The sequence below is a fragment of the Zingiber officinale genome, chromosome 4B, assembly GCF_018446385.1.
Source record: "Zingiber officinale cultivar Zhangliang chromosome 4B, Zo_v1.1, whole genome shotgun sequence".
Lineage (NCBI taxonomy): Eukaryota > Viridiplantae > Streptophyta > Magnoliopsida > Zingiberales > Zingiberaceae > Zingiber > Zingiber officinale.
In genome coordinates, this window is record NC_055993.1 from 138,564,914 (window position 1) to 138,584,199 (window position 19,286).

Genomic DNA, 19,286 nt, shown 5'->3' on the forward strand with positions numbered 1-19,286 from the left:
GAGCAATGAATTTTCTATTGACTCAACATTATTCTCTCTACGCTTTGTCATACACCTAACTACCATATTAATCACAATCCGATTAAAAACTACTTTTAACGGCGTCAAAGCACATAACTCTACGCATAGAATAAATGAAAGTCTCAAGTCAAAAGATCAATTACACTCATTCATAAGAGGAATAACCAATGATACTTAAATGTGGTCTCCTCTTGAGTGGGTCGTGTCCAGTGTACCACTAAACTCAAGGCACCCCAAATACAACTTGGATATCCATCCTTCGGTCTATCTTGACATAGTCATACTCAGCGTTGATCTACATATCCATGTCCCCTCTAGATATCTATCCGATTAAGGACTGTTTTCAGATTAATATACTCATTAATATGTGGGACTTTATCATTAATCATATATATACAGAAAAATAAATAATTAATGATAAATTCTTGTCTTTATTAAATAATTATCTATAAAATACATAAGGAGTGTCTTAGCACATAGGTGCACACACTAACAGAACCTATGAAATCTAATTTTATATTATTTTGAAATACTCATTAGTCATTTTTGAATAAAATCGACTAATAATTCTTAATCATTCCAAAAAAAAAAATTTTAAATGTTCAAAAAGAAGATAGTTTAAAGATATCATTTACGGTATCATATCATTTAAAATGAACTTTTAATATTATTTTTTATGTTTAAATCAAATTAAAAAATCATTACACTCAGTACGATATATCAAAATGGTATTTGAGAATATAGATATATTCAAAAAAAGCTTGTCGAGCACATAAGTCCTTATTTCATGTCATTCTGAAGTATCCTGATCCATCAACCTTTTTGTTAGACGAAATTATTGATTTGAATATGGAAGAGTAAAATGGATATTGGATACGTGATTTAATAATTTTAAAACTCATCTATTTGATTTTGATATTTTTATTATAATAAAAGATGATTATAGATAAATTTTTGAAAGACCATTTAGTCATAGGGTAATAATACAATGATAGGATATCTTTTTAATTTTCTAAGATTCAAGGATCCGTAAATTAATGGATGAATTTTTTTAATAGATAATTCATCTAAGATAGAGACTCTAATTGACTAAAATTGAGCGAGAATGAGAATATGAGACCAGACTCACTGGTAGACTTACTATGAGCTCTAAATTAAAGAATTCATCGTTATGACAACCTTATAAATGTCTAAACTGATCCGAATGGACAAGGATATAGAAGACCAAGATCTCAATTAGTTAAAGGTCGTGGGAGGACAAGAACGAGGTATAAAAACCGTATAAGGCAACAGTGGCGACCGACGCAACAAAGACCAAATGTTGAGGTGCTAGTTGATCAACAAGAACTTGCAATTGTTTTGGTGAATAGTCCAATACCAGTGGCTATTGTGCATCACAATGGTGAGAATGTAGGCCGACAAGAAGAAGTTCAAATGCAACAACAACAACCCCCTCAAGACGTGGAAACAAATGATGAAGTCCTTTGAGAAATCTAGCAAGCACAACCCCCAAAAGTGGTCTAGCTGGTACTTTTAAGTGAAGGGAGCTCATCCTCCTCCTCCTTTTCTTCATCCTCCATGACATCACAAGGAAATAGGGCAGCAAGTGAGACTATTCATACGGTATCGGAGGCATCAACATCTTCCTCATTGCCCACCACAACATCAAGTGCAAGTGGGGATATGGGAAGTAGCACACCGGCTCCTACGATTGACACAAGACTACGGGCATGAGCAGCCCAAGGAGATGATAAATAAAGCTAGCCTCTTGGAACATTAGGGGCTTCCACAAGCCCCTAAACATGGTGGAGTGCAACACCTCCTTCGACAAAAAGATATACAAGTTATGACTTTAATGGAGGCAAAGCTCAATAAAGATTCTTTAAATCCAATATTACAAAGAAGGTTTGCAGGTATGATTTATACGCATAACTTTGATTTCTTTAACCATGGTCGTATAATTCTTCGTTGGGACTTGCAAAAAGTAGACATGGATATTATCTTAACCACCGAACAATATATACATTGTCATGTTTGTTGCCGTATTTCTAGTAGGGGATTCTTGGTGACCTATGTTTATGGGTTGTACTCTATTATCTCAAGAAGACCTTTGTGGGAAGCGTTTACAGATTTAGGAGATATTATTTTAGATGCTTAGATGATTATGGGTTATTTCAACTCATTCTTATCTATATATGAAAAGTAAAGTGGTTCTCTGATCACAAACAAGAAATGAGAGACATACAGATTTTTGCACAAACTTGTGGCTTAGTGGATCTCCGATCTATTGGATGTCGCCTTATATAGTTAAATGATAATATTTCTTTTAAGTTGGATATAGCTTTGGTAAACTCTTTTTGACTAATGGTAGATTTTAATGTGTATGCGAAGTTTACTACCCCTGGATGTTTCTCGGATCATTCATGCACTATTGTTCATACACTAGCAAAGGAACGACCCCAAATAGAGCATTCAAATTCCTCAACATGTGGACATTGCACAAAGACGTTTTGAATATTATGGGGGATTCATGGGCAGCCCCGGTGATGGGCAATGCACAATTCATCCTAAAGACAAAGATGCTCCGATTAAAGAAATGTTTGAGGGAGTTAACAAAAAATCATTTTGGTCATATTTCAGAGAAAGCGAGAAGAGCAAAAACTGAGCTTGAGGAGATGCAAAGGGGTATTTTTGATGGTGGCCCAACCGCTTTAGAGTATAGTCATGTGAGGAAGAAAGCTACTCTACTTACGGAGGTGGAAAGACAATTTTATCAACAAAAGACAAAGAACGTTTATTTGAGGAGTTTGGACAAGTGCACAAAGTTCTTCCATGATGTGGTAAAGAGAAACTGTTGGTGTGATTAACACTAACGGTCTAACTTAAGTTTTGATGAATGACAAAGTAGGTTAAGTTCTACGAAGTGTACAGAAGAAGCCCAAACAGGTCGACGGGCTGACCTGACGTCTAATACGAAGTCCAGCTAGGTCGATAGGCTGACCTGATAGCTGGCACGACGCCCAGACGGGTTGACGGGCTGACCGAACGTCTGGCACGAAGTCCATCTAGGTTAAAGAGTCGACCGGATAGCTGGCACGAAGTCCAGATGGGTCGAAGGGCTGATCGGACGTCTGACAGGTAAGTTGAGGTAAGTCACTGGAGGGGAGTGACTGTGAGAACACGTTCCCGAGAAGGGAACATTAGGCGTCGATCCAACTTAGATCCATTTCGGAAATCTAAGTTGAGATCATGACTAGATTCCTGTCTCGAGGAGACGAAATCTAACTACTACTTTTATTAATCTTATAACTTAACTGTGCTAACACTTTATTTTGCAAGGTAGTTTTGCATTTTGCTTCGGACTAGTATTTTTTGTAGGTTGCTGAAAAAACAAAGGTCCGGACACCCGGGATGCAAAAAATATCCCAGCCGCGTCGCCACGTGGAGCTTCATGTGTAGACGGGCTACGTCACACTCCAAGTGCCCGGAAGGGATCAGGGCGCCCCGAGCCTCCTATATAAAGAGGGTGAGGCCTAGAGCAAAGAACAATGAACAACAAGATCTTCCAACATTTGCTCTGCCATGCTACACTCCTGCGACGCTGCGAAAGCTCCTCTGACAACGCGCCTCGTTTTTATTTCTCTTTGTTGTCGGTATTATTTCTTTAAAGCAACTGTACTTTCTATTTGTAAAATAATTATTCGAATTACTAGTGGATTGTCCAACGAAAGCACTCAACGAGTGCGGATCTTGGAATAGAAGTCGACCAAGGCTCCGAACCAAGTAAAAAGATTCGTGTTAGCATTGTACTTTTTTGTTCTCGATTTTTCCGCTACTTATTCTACGACTTTCCGATCGATATTCACCGCCCTCCTCTATCGAATTACTCGATCCAACAAAAATAATAAGAAAATGCTATCATTATACTCAAGAAAAAAGACGGGAAAAACCACAAGCATAAGTGAAGTTGCGGAGGAGTTTGTTGATTATTTCCATGGGTTACTTGGCCAAAAGGAGATATGTGACAAATGGGACAGCAACTCACTCATGGGGCGGAAACTTACAAGAGGTCAATTTGAGAATTTGTGTAAGTTGGTTGAGGAAGAAGATATTAAAGTCTCCCTACATGATATTGGATGTGGAAAGGCTCCGGGCCCAGATGGGTATAGCTCAAAATTCTTCACTTCTTCATAGGATATTGTTGGTAAGGATTTTGGGGCAGCAATGCAGGAATTCTTTCAACAGGGCAAATTACTCAAGCAATGGAATCATTCCTTGATATCATTAGTGCCGAAGAGAGATCACACTATTGGGGTTTCGGACTATAGACCAATATCTTGTTGTAATTATTGATGCAATATCCATGGGTCAAGGTTGACCAAGCTGACTAAGCTTGAGTTAGCTCAAGTTTGAGTCTGATGTTTGAGTTTCGATGTTTGACAATATGTAGAGATTGCAAGTGCAATCGTCCAATTAGGGAGATTATTAGTGCAATTTTCCACTGGTCAAGGTTTGACTAATTTGATGTAAAGAAGAGTCAAGTTAGTATAATGATGGTTGAAAATCAAACACAACTTCAAATCCTTTGAGGAGTTATATCAGATTTTTGGAAGGCAGTACAAGTGTGGTGGTCGGAAGATGAAGGTCTGACATTTAGGCATCTCTAGCTTAATTTACTATGTGTGGGAAGTAAGAAATAGATGTCGGTACCAAGACATTACGTCAAACGTGGATTGGTTATTTCGAAAGATCCAGATACATGTCCACAGATTGTGGACCTGAATCCTCCGTAGTCTTCAGCACTTGCAAATTAAAGGACTAGCTGAGACATGAATGACTGACCGGGCATGTATGGCTGATCGAGATATGACTGTGTGTGTGCAGTGAAACAAACAGGGCAGCTAATACCCCGCCGGGACATGAATGATCGGCCAGGACATATAGTTGTCCGAGACATAAATGGTAAACTTGGGCATGAATGGCCGATCGGGATATGACTGTATTCGTGTAGTGAAACAAACTGGACTGCTAATACTCGACCGGGAAATACAATTAAAGGAGTTGGTCGTGCGATGGAGGATGGACGGAGGAGGCTGATCGGCTTGATGGTTTGTATGACTGGATGGGATAAATGACTAATCTGTCTGAATGGCTGACCGGATCATTCATGCATGGTCGGTCGATCTGATGGCCGATCATGATGATGAAAAGACAATAACTGGAACATAGATGGCAGACTTGGATATGAATAATCGACCGAGATATGATGGTGTGCGTGTAGCAAAACAAACCGGGCTGCTAATACCCGATCGGAAAATACAGCTGAAGGAGTTGGTCGAGCGATGGAGAATTGGATCTTTCGTAATATTTTTATGAAATGTTTTGTAAACATCACAATGGGTTGATTGTGGCCATGTGATACATGATGATGTGGTAGTTTGCATGAGTTTGTAAGAGTATCGAACGATGATCGAGAAGTTTACCTCAACTGTAGAGGATACACTCTTAGCTATCTTGTATGGTTTGACATTCGATTTGGGAGACTTTACCTCCCAAATCAAATTTTATACATATGTATCTATTTCCGTTAAAGGAAGTGGCTTGGGTTATTCTCCACACAACAGTGAGACAATACAGCAAGAATAATCCGAGAGGCAACCAGACAAAAGACATTCTACATAGTTTACATAGTCTTCAAAAAAAAAGATAGATCCGCTATCTTAGCGGCCCCCCTAGTACTGGCCCCATGGATATGGAGAGAGGTAATGCAAGTACATAGGCATTAGACGCATAGTGGGGTAAATCCCAGATCGTCAGTTCCTAAAAATTGACCCATGGTCATTAAGTCAAAGATGTCATGTGCACTACACCCTGAGGGCTAGTTTACATAGTCTTCAAGAAACCACTATGTGTTGATCAATATTTGATCAAGTTTGCTTGAAACTAAGCCATTAATCCATGTCAATTGACATCCAATGGACCAAAGGTCCACCAAGTGCATTATTGTGTCATCGCCGCTATGTCATTGTTTCATAGGGCGAGACCGACATGTCATCTTCTTTGTTTGCATTCCGTTTACCATTGGCTTTGCCCTCTGCACCGTTGTTGGCTCCGCTCTGCGATGGACTAGCTCCGCCCTCTGCCCTAATTTGCTTGGCGATAAACTTCTATAACCATTCTCCACTTTGTTTTGCTCTGCACCGGCCTCGCTCTGTCCTCTAGACCATGCACTGAATCCCTTAGCCCATGGTGTTTCCCAATCTGTTGTGTCTTGCTCTGCTCGTGCGCAACCGCTGCGCTCTACCATCCACGTGATCTCAATCGCCGACCGTCCTGTGTGAGCCGTCTTGTGGCCCCTAGTGTATCTTTTTGCACAACCCAACATTTCTCCTTAGAGTGACTAATGCGTCTACAACCTTTCATCATTGTCTCAAACTTAGTCTCTAAGTTTCCTTACGCTCCCATTGGAAGTGTGATTGATACCTTGTCAATATGCATACCCTCCATATCTACCTTAATCAGTAGTTTTACGTAAGTAACACGTTCTCTAGTCCGGATCAACTTATCTGTATACAATGGCCGCTCAATTTCCAAGCCAACAAGGCTAAGATCATGCTATGTCTAACAATCCGGAGTAGCCTGTATATTTGCAGCCATACTAGAACAAAACACCCATCCTCATCAAACAAGAAACAACTCGACATCATTTTCAAGAATAGCGGACTGTTATACGTAAAATACGACCCCTTCGTCAACACACAATTCGTATCTCGTTATCGCGTATGGTGGATTCCGATCGCAGATGCTTGACTACATCCACGGAGAGAAGCCAAATGGATCGTCTAGTTAGGGTTTGAGAGGAGTGGAACAGGGTTCTTCACTAAGCTCCAAAAATAGCAAACATCTGCCTCATGAACTTTGAGAGCAAGTGCGAAGGAGAAACAAAGACAAGAGAGACGAGTTTAAGTAAAAAATTCAAATGGCACCTTGCATTTTGTTATTTTATATTGAGCTCCGTTTCGAGCCATGTTGTTTCAAAACTCAGCTAACGCAGATTGCAGTTATAAACGTAACCGCACTTGCGTTCGAGAAGGGAGGAGAGGCGTCCATCCAGCTCCGAATATCTCGCCGTGATATTTTTGACGCTTTCCTTTGACCCAGACATGTCAGGTTCTCAATGGTAATATACTGAGTATTTGCAAGTTAAATTACCACATTAACTATCTCCACCAGATAATACGAATTTCATTAATAATTAGATTCTAATGTTTGATCGAAACAAATGAGCGATGGATTGTTGGAATTTATTTAACTGTAACTTTTAAGCATAAACAGTGAGAAAAAGGGTATGTTCAGTATCATGCCATAGGAGGATCTAAAGTCACTACACGAATACATTCAAAACACCTTCTCCATGGATTCAGTTATTATGTCTTAATAGTACAGAGCAGTAGCCTTGAGTTGTAACAATTGTGCTTCAATTCTGGTCTATGCCATCCCTGCACTAGTGGCAGTCCTAATAATCTGAAATAGAGCTGTAAGCAAAACAAAAAGATTTTAGAGATCGTTAAACAAAATCAGTAGAAATAATAAAATCAGAGAACTCTACGAACTGTTTGAGTGGATTCACACAGATGACAAAAGGAAAAATGGCAAGGTAAATTGAGTTTTGCACTCATTTGAAGATTATAATAAAAACAAGTAGGAAAGCTCAATGATCCCTTGAAAGAAGAGTGAGTTTACTTGGCTAGAAAAACAGGTAAACTCCACTTCCTTTTTTTTTCCTACCTTGTCACCAAACCAACCCCAAGAGGAAAGACAAGTGAGTCCACAATGGAATCAATCACCGCATGATTGGGATGCATTCTTTTCCAAGGAATTAAAAATGTGTTTACCTAGTCAAAAGGGAAAGAAGCAGGGTAAACTAAAATTATCCCACCATCTTTGTAGTTTCCCTGATCTTGTATAGCACTCAAACTTCTGCTTGTTGATTCTCACTGCTTCAATCCTAGTAGCCAACCTAGATTCTTGACCTGAACTACAGTGGTTTGGGCAACCTCAGCCTCGAGACCTGGGAACAAAAGGCTTAGGCATCTTTTCAAATAAAAGGCTTGCGTGCAGGGTGGCAACTTCTAACAACCTTGCAGCACCACAAACGAACTTGGTCAAGCTGCCTGACGACTTCGTAGCAAAGAGAAGATTTAGGGGGTAAAGACAAGATTTCAGAATCTCGTCTTCGGAAATCATCTTCTTCCACCTGATTTTGGGCAAAAGTCTTTTAGGCCAAAAGAGTTACTGAAGAAAGCTTGCCAATTCACAGTACTTGTGGAGGTAAAAAAAGGAAAGCCCACTTGATCCACCTTGCAGAGAAACAGTTTGTCCTACTTCTATTTCCATTTATGAGAGTAAACACACCCTCAAGGATTAAAGAAAATTCTGGTGTGCTAGACATGATTTCATGTTCCTTGGGTACGCATACAACACAGAAAACTTCACCTATGCTCCTGTGAAATTGTGAAGAGTAGTATGTTTTGTAACTTCCGCAAGATGTCTATGAAATACTATTCATTAACCGATTGTTTGTGCACAGAGCTATTGATTACTCCAAAAGATAGCATGCCTTTAAATGATTGAAATAGGCAAATCTAAGATTGCATTAATGCTCAAGTGATATGAACGTGGTAGGACCAAAAAGCGGAGTTAAAACTATCGTTCTCTATATCCTATTTCAATAAGGAGATGAGGTCAGGATGTCTTACATGATCCTATGACAACAAAGATAAAGAATCCCAGGACGATAGGCCCAACAGGATAATCATTTCCCTTCTTCACTGTTGTCTCAGGTACAGATCCTCTCCTTGCTATATTTTTCTGAAACTTTGCAACCTTCCTGTCAGCAAGGCGTCTTGAAATCGTCTGCAAATGAAGGAATAAAAAGTATCATATATAGAGGAGCTATCCACAATCACCATTCCAGAGGTCTTTAGTGCCATTAAATAGAAATATGGCAGTGAATGCAAATGAAAAGCTAGTCACAAAGAAGAGAAAGATACTGTGCAGTACAAATATGTCTTATTGAATGGCATGTCAAACTCCTCAAAAGTAAGAAAATTTTTAATTCATCAAAATTTTAAGGATTGGAATTTTATTTCTGATATTGTATATTTTGTATTTTGTGAAACAAAAAAAATGAAACTGAGAAATTTCCTTAAATTCTCATTTTCTCAAGTCCAAGATAATAATTCATATCAGAATTCCTTTCCAACAGGAATTAATAACAAACAAGCTGTTATAGAAGTGAATTTTAAGAATTAAGGTATCAATTCTTGGTTGAATCTTGGACAAATAGGAAATGGATTTTATCCCTCTTTAATATTATTAATTAGTAATTTTGCAATTTTGTTTTAGGAATGCAAATTAGGCTGTGAAGTAATGTAGGCAGTAGAACTACAGGAAAACAGGGTTGATTTAGTAATCAGGCACATTTAAGAATTAGAAAACCCCATGTTTTTTTGGGAGTTACTCGTCTTAGGTTTTGTTTTATCATTATAAAACTGGTTTCATGGCACCTATGGGATCCTAGTCCCCTTTTTTTGAGAGTTACTCATCTTAGGTTTTAGTAAATATAAGCACATTGTCCAAAACAGAAGTAAAATGGGATTAGAGAATCCAAACACAAAACTGAAACCTAATGATAAACTTTTACAGCTAATGGCTGGATACAAGAAAGAAAAGGAGTAGAAATAAAAGCAATTATGGCTCTTCCTTCCACCAAACATTAAAAATAGGAATTTACTTTTCCTTCAGTTTTTTTAATCCAACATCAATTCCTAACCAACATAATTAAAAGAATTTTACATTAAGCAGTACAGTGCACAACACTAAGATACCTTGTGTTGTCCCATGCATATAGGGAGCAATAACACACAAGCTTTCTATTGTTTTTCCATTATTTTCCCTAATCCAATATCAATTCTAAGATTTTTTTTTTTATTTTGTCCTCTACGTATAGGGAGCAATAACACATACGTTTTCTATTTTTTTTCCCCATTATTTCCCTTATTTATTTATTCTATGGTTTCGATGGATGATCTAAGAAACTTAATGTTATGATGCTATCAATGGAGATCCATTGGGTTGTACCTTCTAGTCTTCTACTATGAATCATTTTGAATAATTCAATGCCATATTTGTACGAATGAATAATCAACACCATAATCAACTACAGGAAACAGCTCCGAGCAATAATAATTTTAAAAAAGTTGCGTTCAGTGAAAAAAATTGGATTTTCTACCTTCTAATCTACCGGATCGAACATTAAGTTATGCGTTTAGGAGTGACAGACTAATCATCAGAACTTTTTCCTCTGAAATAACTCATAGTACAAAACAATATTCCAAAAAAAATAATCTTTAGAAGAACAAGGAAAGCAAACACATCGTAGCGGAGCAGATCTCCTTCGGAAAGATAATCACCTCTTGCTACAAAAAAACGAACAGATCTACAAATTCGCATGCAATATCAGCAGATACCTAAATCTTTAAATGCGCGCAAAATTTCCATCGGAAACTTCGAAGCAAATATCAGGAATAATTGGATCTAACTAATCTATTCGAGAAATGGAGGAAAATAAGTCACACTACATTAAAAACGTAAGAATCTGAGTAAAAAAAAAACTCAAAAAAATCACATAGAACAAAGAGCCCGTTGAGAATAAGAACTAAATCAAAAGTTCAGATCGGAAGCTCACCATTTTCTCGCCGCACGGAATACGGATGAACGGAGAGATCTATAAAACTGGAGATCTGGAGGAAAGATAGAGAGGGCGAGCCGGCGTCGGCAACGAGGAACGTTTCTCGCATCGCTCACGCGAGGGTTGAAATATACGCGTTGGAATCGGAATGACGGAATTGGTAAATGAGCAGTGCTTTGGGGAACTCGAAACTTGAACCCTCAAATCACGCCCGGCTTTTATTCGCGACGCCAGGAATAGATGAACGGCAATGATCATTTGGGTGCGATTGGGTAACGGTCCATGTTGGAATAGAATAAGGATTTCTGAATACAGTCCGGGCCGGGGTGGACAGCCGTCTATTTATCACAGGTGATATAATAAATTGGGAATTTAAGAATTGTCAAAACGCTACAGTTGAGGAAAAAATAAACGAGCCTCTTACTATATTTTTTTATCCAAAAATATTTTTATTATAATATTATCGTATTTATTAAAGCATATTAAAATAATATAATTAAATTAACTTAAAGAAATTATACATCAAGGATGTTTATATTAAAAAGTTTCTGTTACTTAAACTTTAATAATTTCAAAAATATTTTAACCATAATAAAAAAAATTCATGTGCGTGTGTATATATATCAAATTAAACCAAAAATAATAATTTATTTTAACATATGATAGCATTTAAACAGAACTTCACTTTTGAATACAAAAATATGACTCTTTTCGCTCTAACAAAACTACTTGTTGCTTAAGATTTCTAGTCATCTTAAAATAAAATAGAGGCTACTCTTCTCCAAATTCATCTCTAGCATCAAATATTTAGAACAGATCAGATTTCAACATTAGTCCATGCAAGATCCGTTCAAGAGAGCAATTAACATTCAACCTTTATCTATTTTAATGAATTTATTTTAATCTCTAGAGCACATACAGTAACAATCAAACTTTTATCTCATTAATTGAGATCGACTATTGCAACAAAAGGCATCCTAAGCAATTAAATTATATTGAACGAAAGCAGGTAACACTTGAGCTCCTCAAAGAAGCTCATCTATAGTAGTAACTCGAACAACACAAATAAATTTGATATGAACAATGCAAATAGACATAAATCCCAACACTACCATACTGATGTGCAATATGAATAATATTTATAACACTACCATACACATTGGTCGATAAGCAAGCTTGGCAAAAGACAAGGGTTCCATGTTTCATACTCGAAGGAGAATGAACTTGTTGGGACATTTTGGTCATGCAGCTGTGAGTAATTTCTAAACATTATTTACAGAAAATAAATTAACAGAAAACAGCGAGTTGGAGTTCGAAGTCTGTGTAGCAGGCCTTAAAGTAAAAGTTCATAGCGCACAGCTCGTAGCAAACACTGTGCGGATTTGAAACGAGTAACTGATGGTGAACGAGCTAGGGAAGTCGCGGGGTTGTGATGGCCGGTTGTAGTTGGAACTCAGGGCTCTAGCTTCAGAGAGACGACCCGGGATTGCCGATTGCGCTTGGCCATCTTTACAAATACCATCGACAAGCAAGGCGGCGCCCACCATGGCTTGCGCACTTCTTGTTCCCCTCTTAGGCATGCAACTGCATACATCCAACCCAAGAAGTCGTAGAAAATCTTGAGCTTCAAAAGCATATATGGATTGTAAAGCAAAGATGATCGTTTGTCACATTGGAGCGAATATATGCCTGCAGAAACATTAAGCTAGAACACATGGTCTGAACAATGGTAAGTGGCTATGCAAACTCAACCGTGCCTAGTGGAAGTCGAAATCCTATTTGCGTAGAGGAATTAGAATCATATCCCAAAGTGGGATGTTCACAATTTTACCCTGAAAAAGGCACCTCAAACCTTCATACAATAGGTGGCCATCTATATCTCGAAGGGACTAGAGGTCTACATTGAGCAAAATAGCAAATATGAAATGGAAGGAATCTAGAGGTGAAAGTGATTGTTTTAGACTCAAGATGAAAAAATACAAGCCATTTTATTTTTTGATCAGGCAACTAGCAGCTTTCTCACCAGTTGAGTGAGGTGGAACGTCAAAAATACTAGAATCAGAATGGACCAAGGATAACTATCTTAATCATTCTATGATTACAGAAACAAAATCCATCTACCATCGTGGCCACTTTAGCAATTGGAATTACTTTAATTCAAGTGTGATAGGTTCAGGTTAGTAATTAGGCTAGAAAGTTTCTGCAGCCTACAAGCACTCAAAGATGCTATTACTTGTGCAATCTACTAATATTCTGAAATATGGATTTGGAGTGTAACTTCTATACCAAGGTAACACAAAAAAAGACCCAAATAGCTCTGTTAATTCACTTGCCACAGTTCGTAATTAAGAATAGTGACAGTAGGTTGACAAGAGGTCATGTTAACTATTCCAACAAAAGACAGCTGATAAAAGGTCAACTAATCCATCAAGATACATCAGATTGGTAAGAGGTCGTCTTTACTAATCCATCAAGATGGTGGAATAATTTTCTTATTGTTGTCCAGTATCAAACTCCTACAATTAACTGGTGAGGTGAGTGAAAGAGCCCAGGAAATTCTTCAACTCAGTTGACAGGTGTGGAGTTGAGAAGAGCTCAGTCGAGCTTCAAGAAAACAGGTCATTGATTAAACCAATAGTGAATATGGCTAGACTGTGTATATAACTTTGGTCTATTTTTTCATAAAAAATTAAAAAGACACTAATTGTGAAAAAAAAAAAAAATCAAGCAAGCAAATTTAACTGGAACAAGATAATTTAAGTAACTGAATTGTTTCCCAGCTCAGCTAAATCAAGTTTTTGCAAATATTTTGCCAGCAGCTAGCTAGTCTTGTTTTCTTGTAATAACATGGTTAACAGCATGAGTATGTGCGTATCAGGCCATGAGACTCCTTATATAAGGAACCAGGATTAAGAGTTTACAGGATATCTGTCTTACAGAGTTACTCTTCACGCTATTAATAATTTCCAAAGCAAGTGAAGGTAGTATATCTTGTCTCCATGCACCTAAGTTAATAATTTTTTTCCTTTCCACTTTTTTCTTGAATATTATCAGAGATATATAACCGTCAGACAGGATGAAAATTAATATCAGAAAAACGTTTTTATGAAAGAATCACAGAGAGAAAAACATGCTACCTTTTATGCGCCTTAACTCCTTGCATAGAGTTATAAAGTCGCCCCACTTCATGTGGCAGCGCCTGATAAATCGGAGAATTTGCTCTGTAGTAAACATGGATAAACTTTCTAAGTATTCACCATTTACTCCATTTTCTTCAAAAACTTGTCGGTAGCTACCAAGATTTATCTCTTCGAGCCATAATCCAACATCCTGAAATCACATGGTTTAGCTTTCAGTATCGAGTAGTGAAACAAACAAAAAATTCGTAGCTCCTTTAACAAAGGTGTTTTTCCAAACAGCTATTCTGTCATGTTGTCATGTCATAAGACAGACTAGCGGAGAGTATCTAAAGACACATTATATAATGGGAACAAATAATAAATATGAGAACCAATGAAGTGAAAGTAACAAAAGTCTAATGCGTAAATCGTAATTGTGAAAATTTATATGGACCACAGGTTGCATCTGAAAAATTTTAAATTGGATACTTCTATCTAAAAACTTGGCAAGACTGACCAACTTTATTATTCTTCTCATTTATTTATGTCTGTTTAATAAAGTTTTAATATGAAGTTCGTTGGTTTAATTTCTGATTATTTTTATTAATATGAATAAATTATAATGAAATAAAGAATGTGTGTGAAATTCATTTATCAAACATAATTTCTTAATCTTCTTATCACCTAAATTTATAATTTAAAATAAAATTAATAAAATTCTAGCTAAACCAATGGATCTAGGTGAGTCTGGATGATGAATTCACTTGAGCAAATGTCTGGCAGGTCCGTATGCTGCCATCAATCTGGCCTTTGAACAAGTGACCTTGAGTTTGGCCATATTAAGTTTTTTTATAACTATAACCAAAAGAAAGCCTATATAATGGCAAAAGATGATGCACAGTCGTAGTGTCAGAATAATGAATTTTAAACCTCATATTGTTTCCAAACGTAAATACAAAAACATATAATGTAGTTGAACTTCTTTCTATTAACCATTGTTTCTCAGACAATCATCAGCCAACCTAAATATTACTACGGTGCCTTCTAAGAATTTAGTTGGGTGAAGAGGTTTATGAATTGTATCGAAATATAGAAAGCGAGATTTCTTTGTTAATTTAACATATATCTATCCTGTGAAATCAACATGAAATTGATAGCTGTTTTATCAGCTACTTCTACGTGAATGCCCTAGTTTAGTACACTAGGATCCTAAAGACTAATTATCCCTTTCTTTGTAGTTCTTGATTTGCTCTTTCTCGATATCCACTACACTACTTTATCTACTGAACTGCATGTACTAGTACTACCCACGCCTTGTTTTGTCATGCTAACTATTTTCCTATTATTAAGATGCAACTGTCAATGCTACACACGACCATTACAAAACTTCAACCTATCTGCAATGGCAAATTAACATGGCAGTATTACTATGTTAGTATTTAAATGGTATCTCATTTTTCTAATTTCCTCTTCTCATTTGTTTGATGATACATCACTAACCAATCTCAAGACTTAACAATGTTTATCAATTCTACCATGTATTTACGTATTTATTGTTTTATTAACTTCCAAAATCTGAATGCATATGAACTGTCAGAATAAGGAAATTTTACTTCTCTAAGTCATGACTAGAAAAACATCTAGTTTAACAAAAGTTTTTGTTTTGATACTTCCAATGACAAATTCATTCATTTTTACTGCCTAAGCAACCAAATTTGTTTAATGCTATTTTAGATCTGATTTCAATCAGAATCAACTTTACATGGTTCTTAGTGGTTGGATTTTCTGAATTCAGTTTTGCCACTCTCCATGGTGTCAAGTGATTCTATATTCCCAATTATGTTTGCCATTTTGCTGCTGAGTGGCAGAAACACCTAAGTTATCATACTCCATACTATTACGGCAACTATCTTAACTACAAACCACTGACGTACGTGGTGATGAAGCATGACTGTTTTAGCCATTGCATAAATGACTGAAATTCCAAAAATCCTATAACACTTGAACAGATAAAACACAATAAGCTTTATAAGAAACGGTTGGCCTAAAAGTAGTCCCCTCCGACTACATGATTTTTTTTTAAAAAAAATATTGTATGATTCACACAAAAAGGAAATAATTAATTTTCAAAACTGAGTAATAATTACACGAAACCAGCTCCAGCCAGTTCAGTTGGCTTTTGAGCAAACAATTGGGATTATTCTAGATAATGCGGGAAAAAAAGAGGTCTGAATTCAAATCAAGAACAGCTACTAGGGATTCAATAAAATCTTGCAATTTCTCAAAAAATGAGAGAGAGGGGATTTTAGCATACTCTGAGATCTAAAGAAATCTACCAATCAACAACAAAAAAAAAAATTGTACTGAGATCTATCCCGTTCATCCGATCCAAATGCACCACTGCACAGGTCCAAACAGAAGGCGGGAAAAAAAACATTTCTTGTTCAATCGGAAACAAAAATTCGGACTTTATTTAAAAATCATGAGATCTGAGAACAAATGAGAAGCGAAAGACACATGCAGCGACAGGTCCAGAAGCATACCTCTACCGTCCAGATGAAGAAATCTATGGGCTCCGGAGACCGGCCCTTGCTCATCTTACGCTTGATCCTAAAAGCACCGACCCTAAGCCAAAACACACACACACACACAATTAACTGAATCAAATCCCGACTGGAGCTCCGAGAACACACAAACGCATTCCGATTCCACAATATTCTGCACCAAATCGCAAGAAATTACCGAGTCGGGACAACTCAGCTGCTACCAAGACGGAAGATACAAGCGATCGCAACAGCGGCCACCGAAGCACTGGCAGATCGATTCGGGCCCAAATCTCACCGTAGGGCGCAGATGACACCGCCCACCGCCATGAAAAGGGGTGAGAAAATAAATGAATAATAATTCCACTTAAATGTCCGCCAAAATTATGCGAGCTACTTTACATCTTACCCCTCCCAAGTCAATATATTTACACTTGTCTCTATTTATAAAATACCCCTCATAATTTCAACTTATTGTTTCCACAGCGGCAAATTTGTTCACTTAACAAAAATATAATAACTAAAGCTAGTCGGAGGAAGTTTGATGTCCTACTACACCCATGTTTTTCTCAAACCGAGTTAAGGGATGCAATTGCATCCAAAAAATAGTTTAGGGGGTTTTATGAAATCTCCCTTCTACATTTGGAGGCAAATAAAATTTCACCAAGATATCTCATTCAAGAATGCATGTACTCAATTGGATGATGAAACTATACTTTCACTTAGCCTTTTGGTGGTTGGTGGCCTCATTCTCTTTGGCTTCTTCTCCTTTTGGGTCCATCAACCCTAAACTTTTGGTACGATAGACATGTCGATCACAGTGATGAATCATCTTTTCTTGAGTTAGTAGTTAGGAATTAATCAATGTCGAATGAGGGAAAACTATTCTAAGATTCTAGTTGGTGGCTTGGGCATGACTACTTAGGCATTGTTATAGGATATTAACATAGTTCATAAAACTTAATATAGCATTGAAAAGTATTATAGAATTTGAGAGTAGTCATTGAATCTATAGAGAACTAATTGTTGCGACTCTATCGATAATAGAATCACTAATTAAAATAAAATTAGAATAATTTTAGGATATCCAGTTGATTAAAGAATGATAAATTTATTATAGTAAGACAGAGAGTAAATTCCACGGGTACATGTTCTTGGGGTGTAGAGTGACTCTCCTAGGGCCCTATTTTATTGGGGCTCTAAAATTTTGAATATTTGAATATTATTTATATTAAAAATATATTTAATTTTTTTAATTATATACTTCAATACTTTTCTAAAAAAAAATATTTAAATCTTAGACTTTTTAAAATATGACATGTCAATGGTTTAGATTTATTTTGAATTAAAATTTTAAAAAATAATAAATTCAAATTTAAAATAGCACTTGAGATACTAAATATCATTAAAAAAAAACTTTTCCCAAGCCATGAATAGTTAATAGAATACAACTATTTTTTTCAAAATTATTATTAATAAAACCTTATTTACACTCACTAGTATCTCAAAAGAGATTAAATAACTTAAAAATCTTATCAACCGAAAAATATTTATTATAAAACTTGAATATAAAGATTTAATTTTTAATTTTACATCTCAAAAATAAAATAAAATTGTATATAAAAAATCATCTTTTAAAAACTAGTATTTAGTTTTTTTAAAAAAATATTAAGTCTCAAATATTTTTTTATACCTAGGACCTCAAAAATAATTGAAACAGTTCTATTTGGAAAATATTTCTTCCACCCTTTAATCACTTGACATTTGATTATAAGCTGACCTTATAATTTGAAAGACGCATGAGATAAACTTGATCATCTTAGCTACAACTAAAAATAACAAACAATGGATCTTCAATCTGTTGGTGCAAAATCCCTCAGGTCAAGGTTGACCTGGTTAACCAAGCTGAGTCTTGGTTTGAGTTTAGATGTTTGACAATAAGATATTGATCGAAGAAGAGTCAAGTAGGTCAAGGTTGACCGGATACTTGACTAGGAAGTCCTAGTGAGTGAAGCTAGGTAGAAGGAAATCCTAGTGAGTGAAGCTAGGTGGAAATCCTGGTGAGTGAAGCCAGGTGAAAGTCCTAGTGAGTGAAGCTAGGCAGAAGGAAGTCCTAGTGAGTGAAGCTAGGCAGAAGGAAACCCTAGTGAGTGAAGCTAGGTGAACGTCCTGGTGAGTGAAGCCAGGCAAGGAAGGAAATCCAGATGGATCAAGGATGATCGGACATCTGGTGTTGGGAAGTCCAAGTAGGTCAAAGGATTGACTGGATACTTGGCAAGGAAGGAAGTCCAGATGGGTCAAGGTTGACCGGACATGCGTGGAAGTCCAAGTAGGTCAATGGAGTGACCGGATACTTGGCACGACGAGTAAAAGTCCAAGTGGGTCAAAGGATTGACCGGACACTTGGTGGGAGTCCTAGCAGGTCAAGGAGTGACCGGATGCGAGGCATGATGTACCAGCAGTCAAGGTTGACCGGATGTTGGTTAGGGAGGATTGGGACTTGGTTTTGGGCAAAATCAAGTTACGGATCGATCCGTGGATCGATCCGGTGGATCGATCGGTGGATCGATCCATTCTTCCAATCAGAAGCTCGGATCGATCCGTGGATCGATCGAGGTCCCGATCGATCACCGATCGATCGGGACGATCTTCGCCGCCACGATAGCGCGGATCGATCCGTGGATCGATCCAGCGCTTCTCACGCAGGCGCTCTGGATCGATCCGTGGATCGATCCAAAGCCTCCCCGATCGATTCGGAACATTCGAATCGATCGGGATCCGACCGTTGCGTCGGGTTTAAAGCCGCAGGCGAGCGTGGTCTTCGGCAATCGCTTTACGAGCTCTTCTCAG

At 37.2% G+C, this 19,286-nt stretch overlaps 2 protein-coding genes across 2 annotated transcripts; both read right to left on the reverse strand.

The window, feature by feature from the left end:
• Positions 1–7,289: 7,289 nt before the first annotated feature.
• Positions 7,290–10,929, reverse strand: LOC121977053 (stress-associated endoplasmic reticulum protein 2-like). Its single transcript, XM_042529548.1, has 3 exons — positions 10,772–10,929; positions 8,781–8,937; positions 7,290–7,556 (listed from the first exon to the last, which is right to left on the reverse strand). The coding sequence occupies exons 1-3, from the start codon at positions 10,772–10,774 to the stop codon at positions 7,510–7,512; spliced, it is 207 nt and encodes a 68-aa protein (XP_042385482.1). The 5' UTR covers positions 10,775–10,929; the 3' UTR covers positions 7,290–7,509.
• A 941-nt stretch (positions 10,930–11,870) lies between these two features.
• LOC121977052 lies at positions 11,871–16,795 on the reverse strand. Its single transcript, XM_042529547.1, has 4 exons — positions 16,636–16,795; positions 16,437–16,518; positions 13,912–14,104; positions 11,871–12,358 (listed from the first exon to the last, which is right to left on the reverse strand). Exons 2-4 carry the CDS (start codon positions 16,488–16,490, stop codon positions 12,228–12,230), a joined length of 378 nt encoding a protein of 125 aa, XP_042385481.1. The 5' UTR covers positions 16,491–16,518; positions 16,636–16,795; the 3' UTR covers positions 11,871–12,227.
• Positions 16,796–19,286: the final 2,491 nt, after the last annotated feature.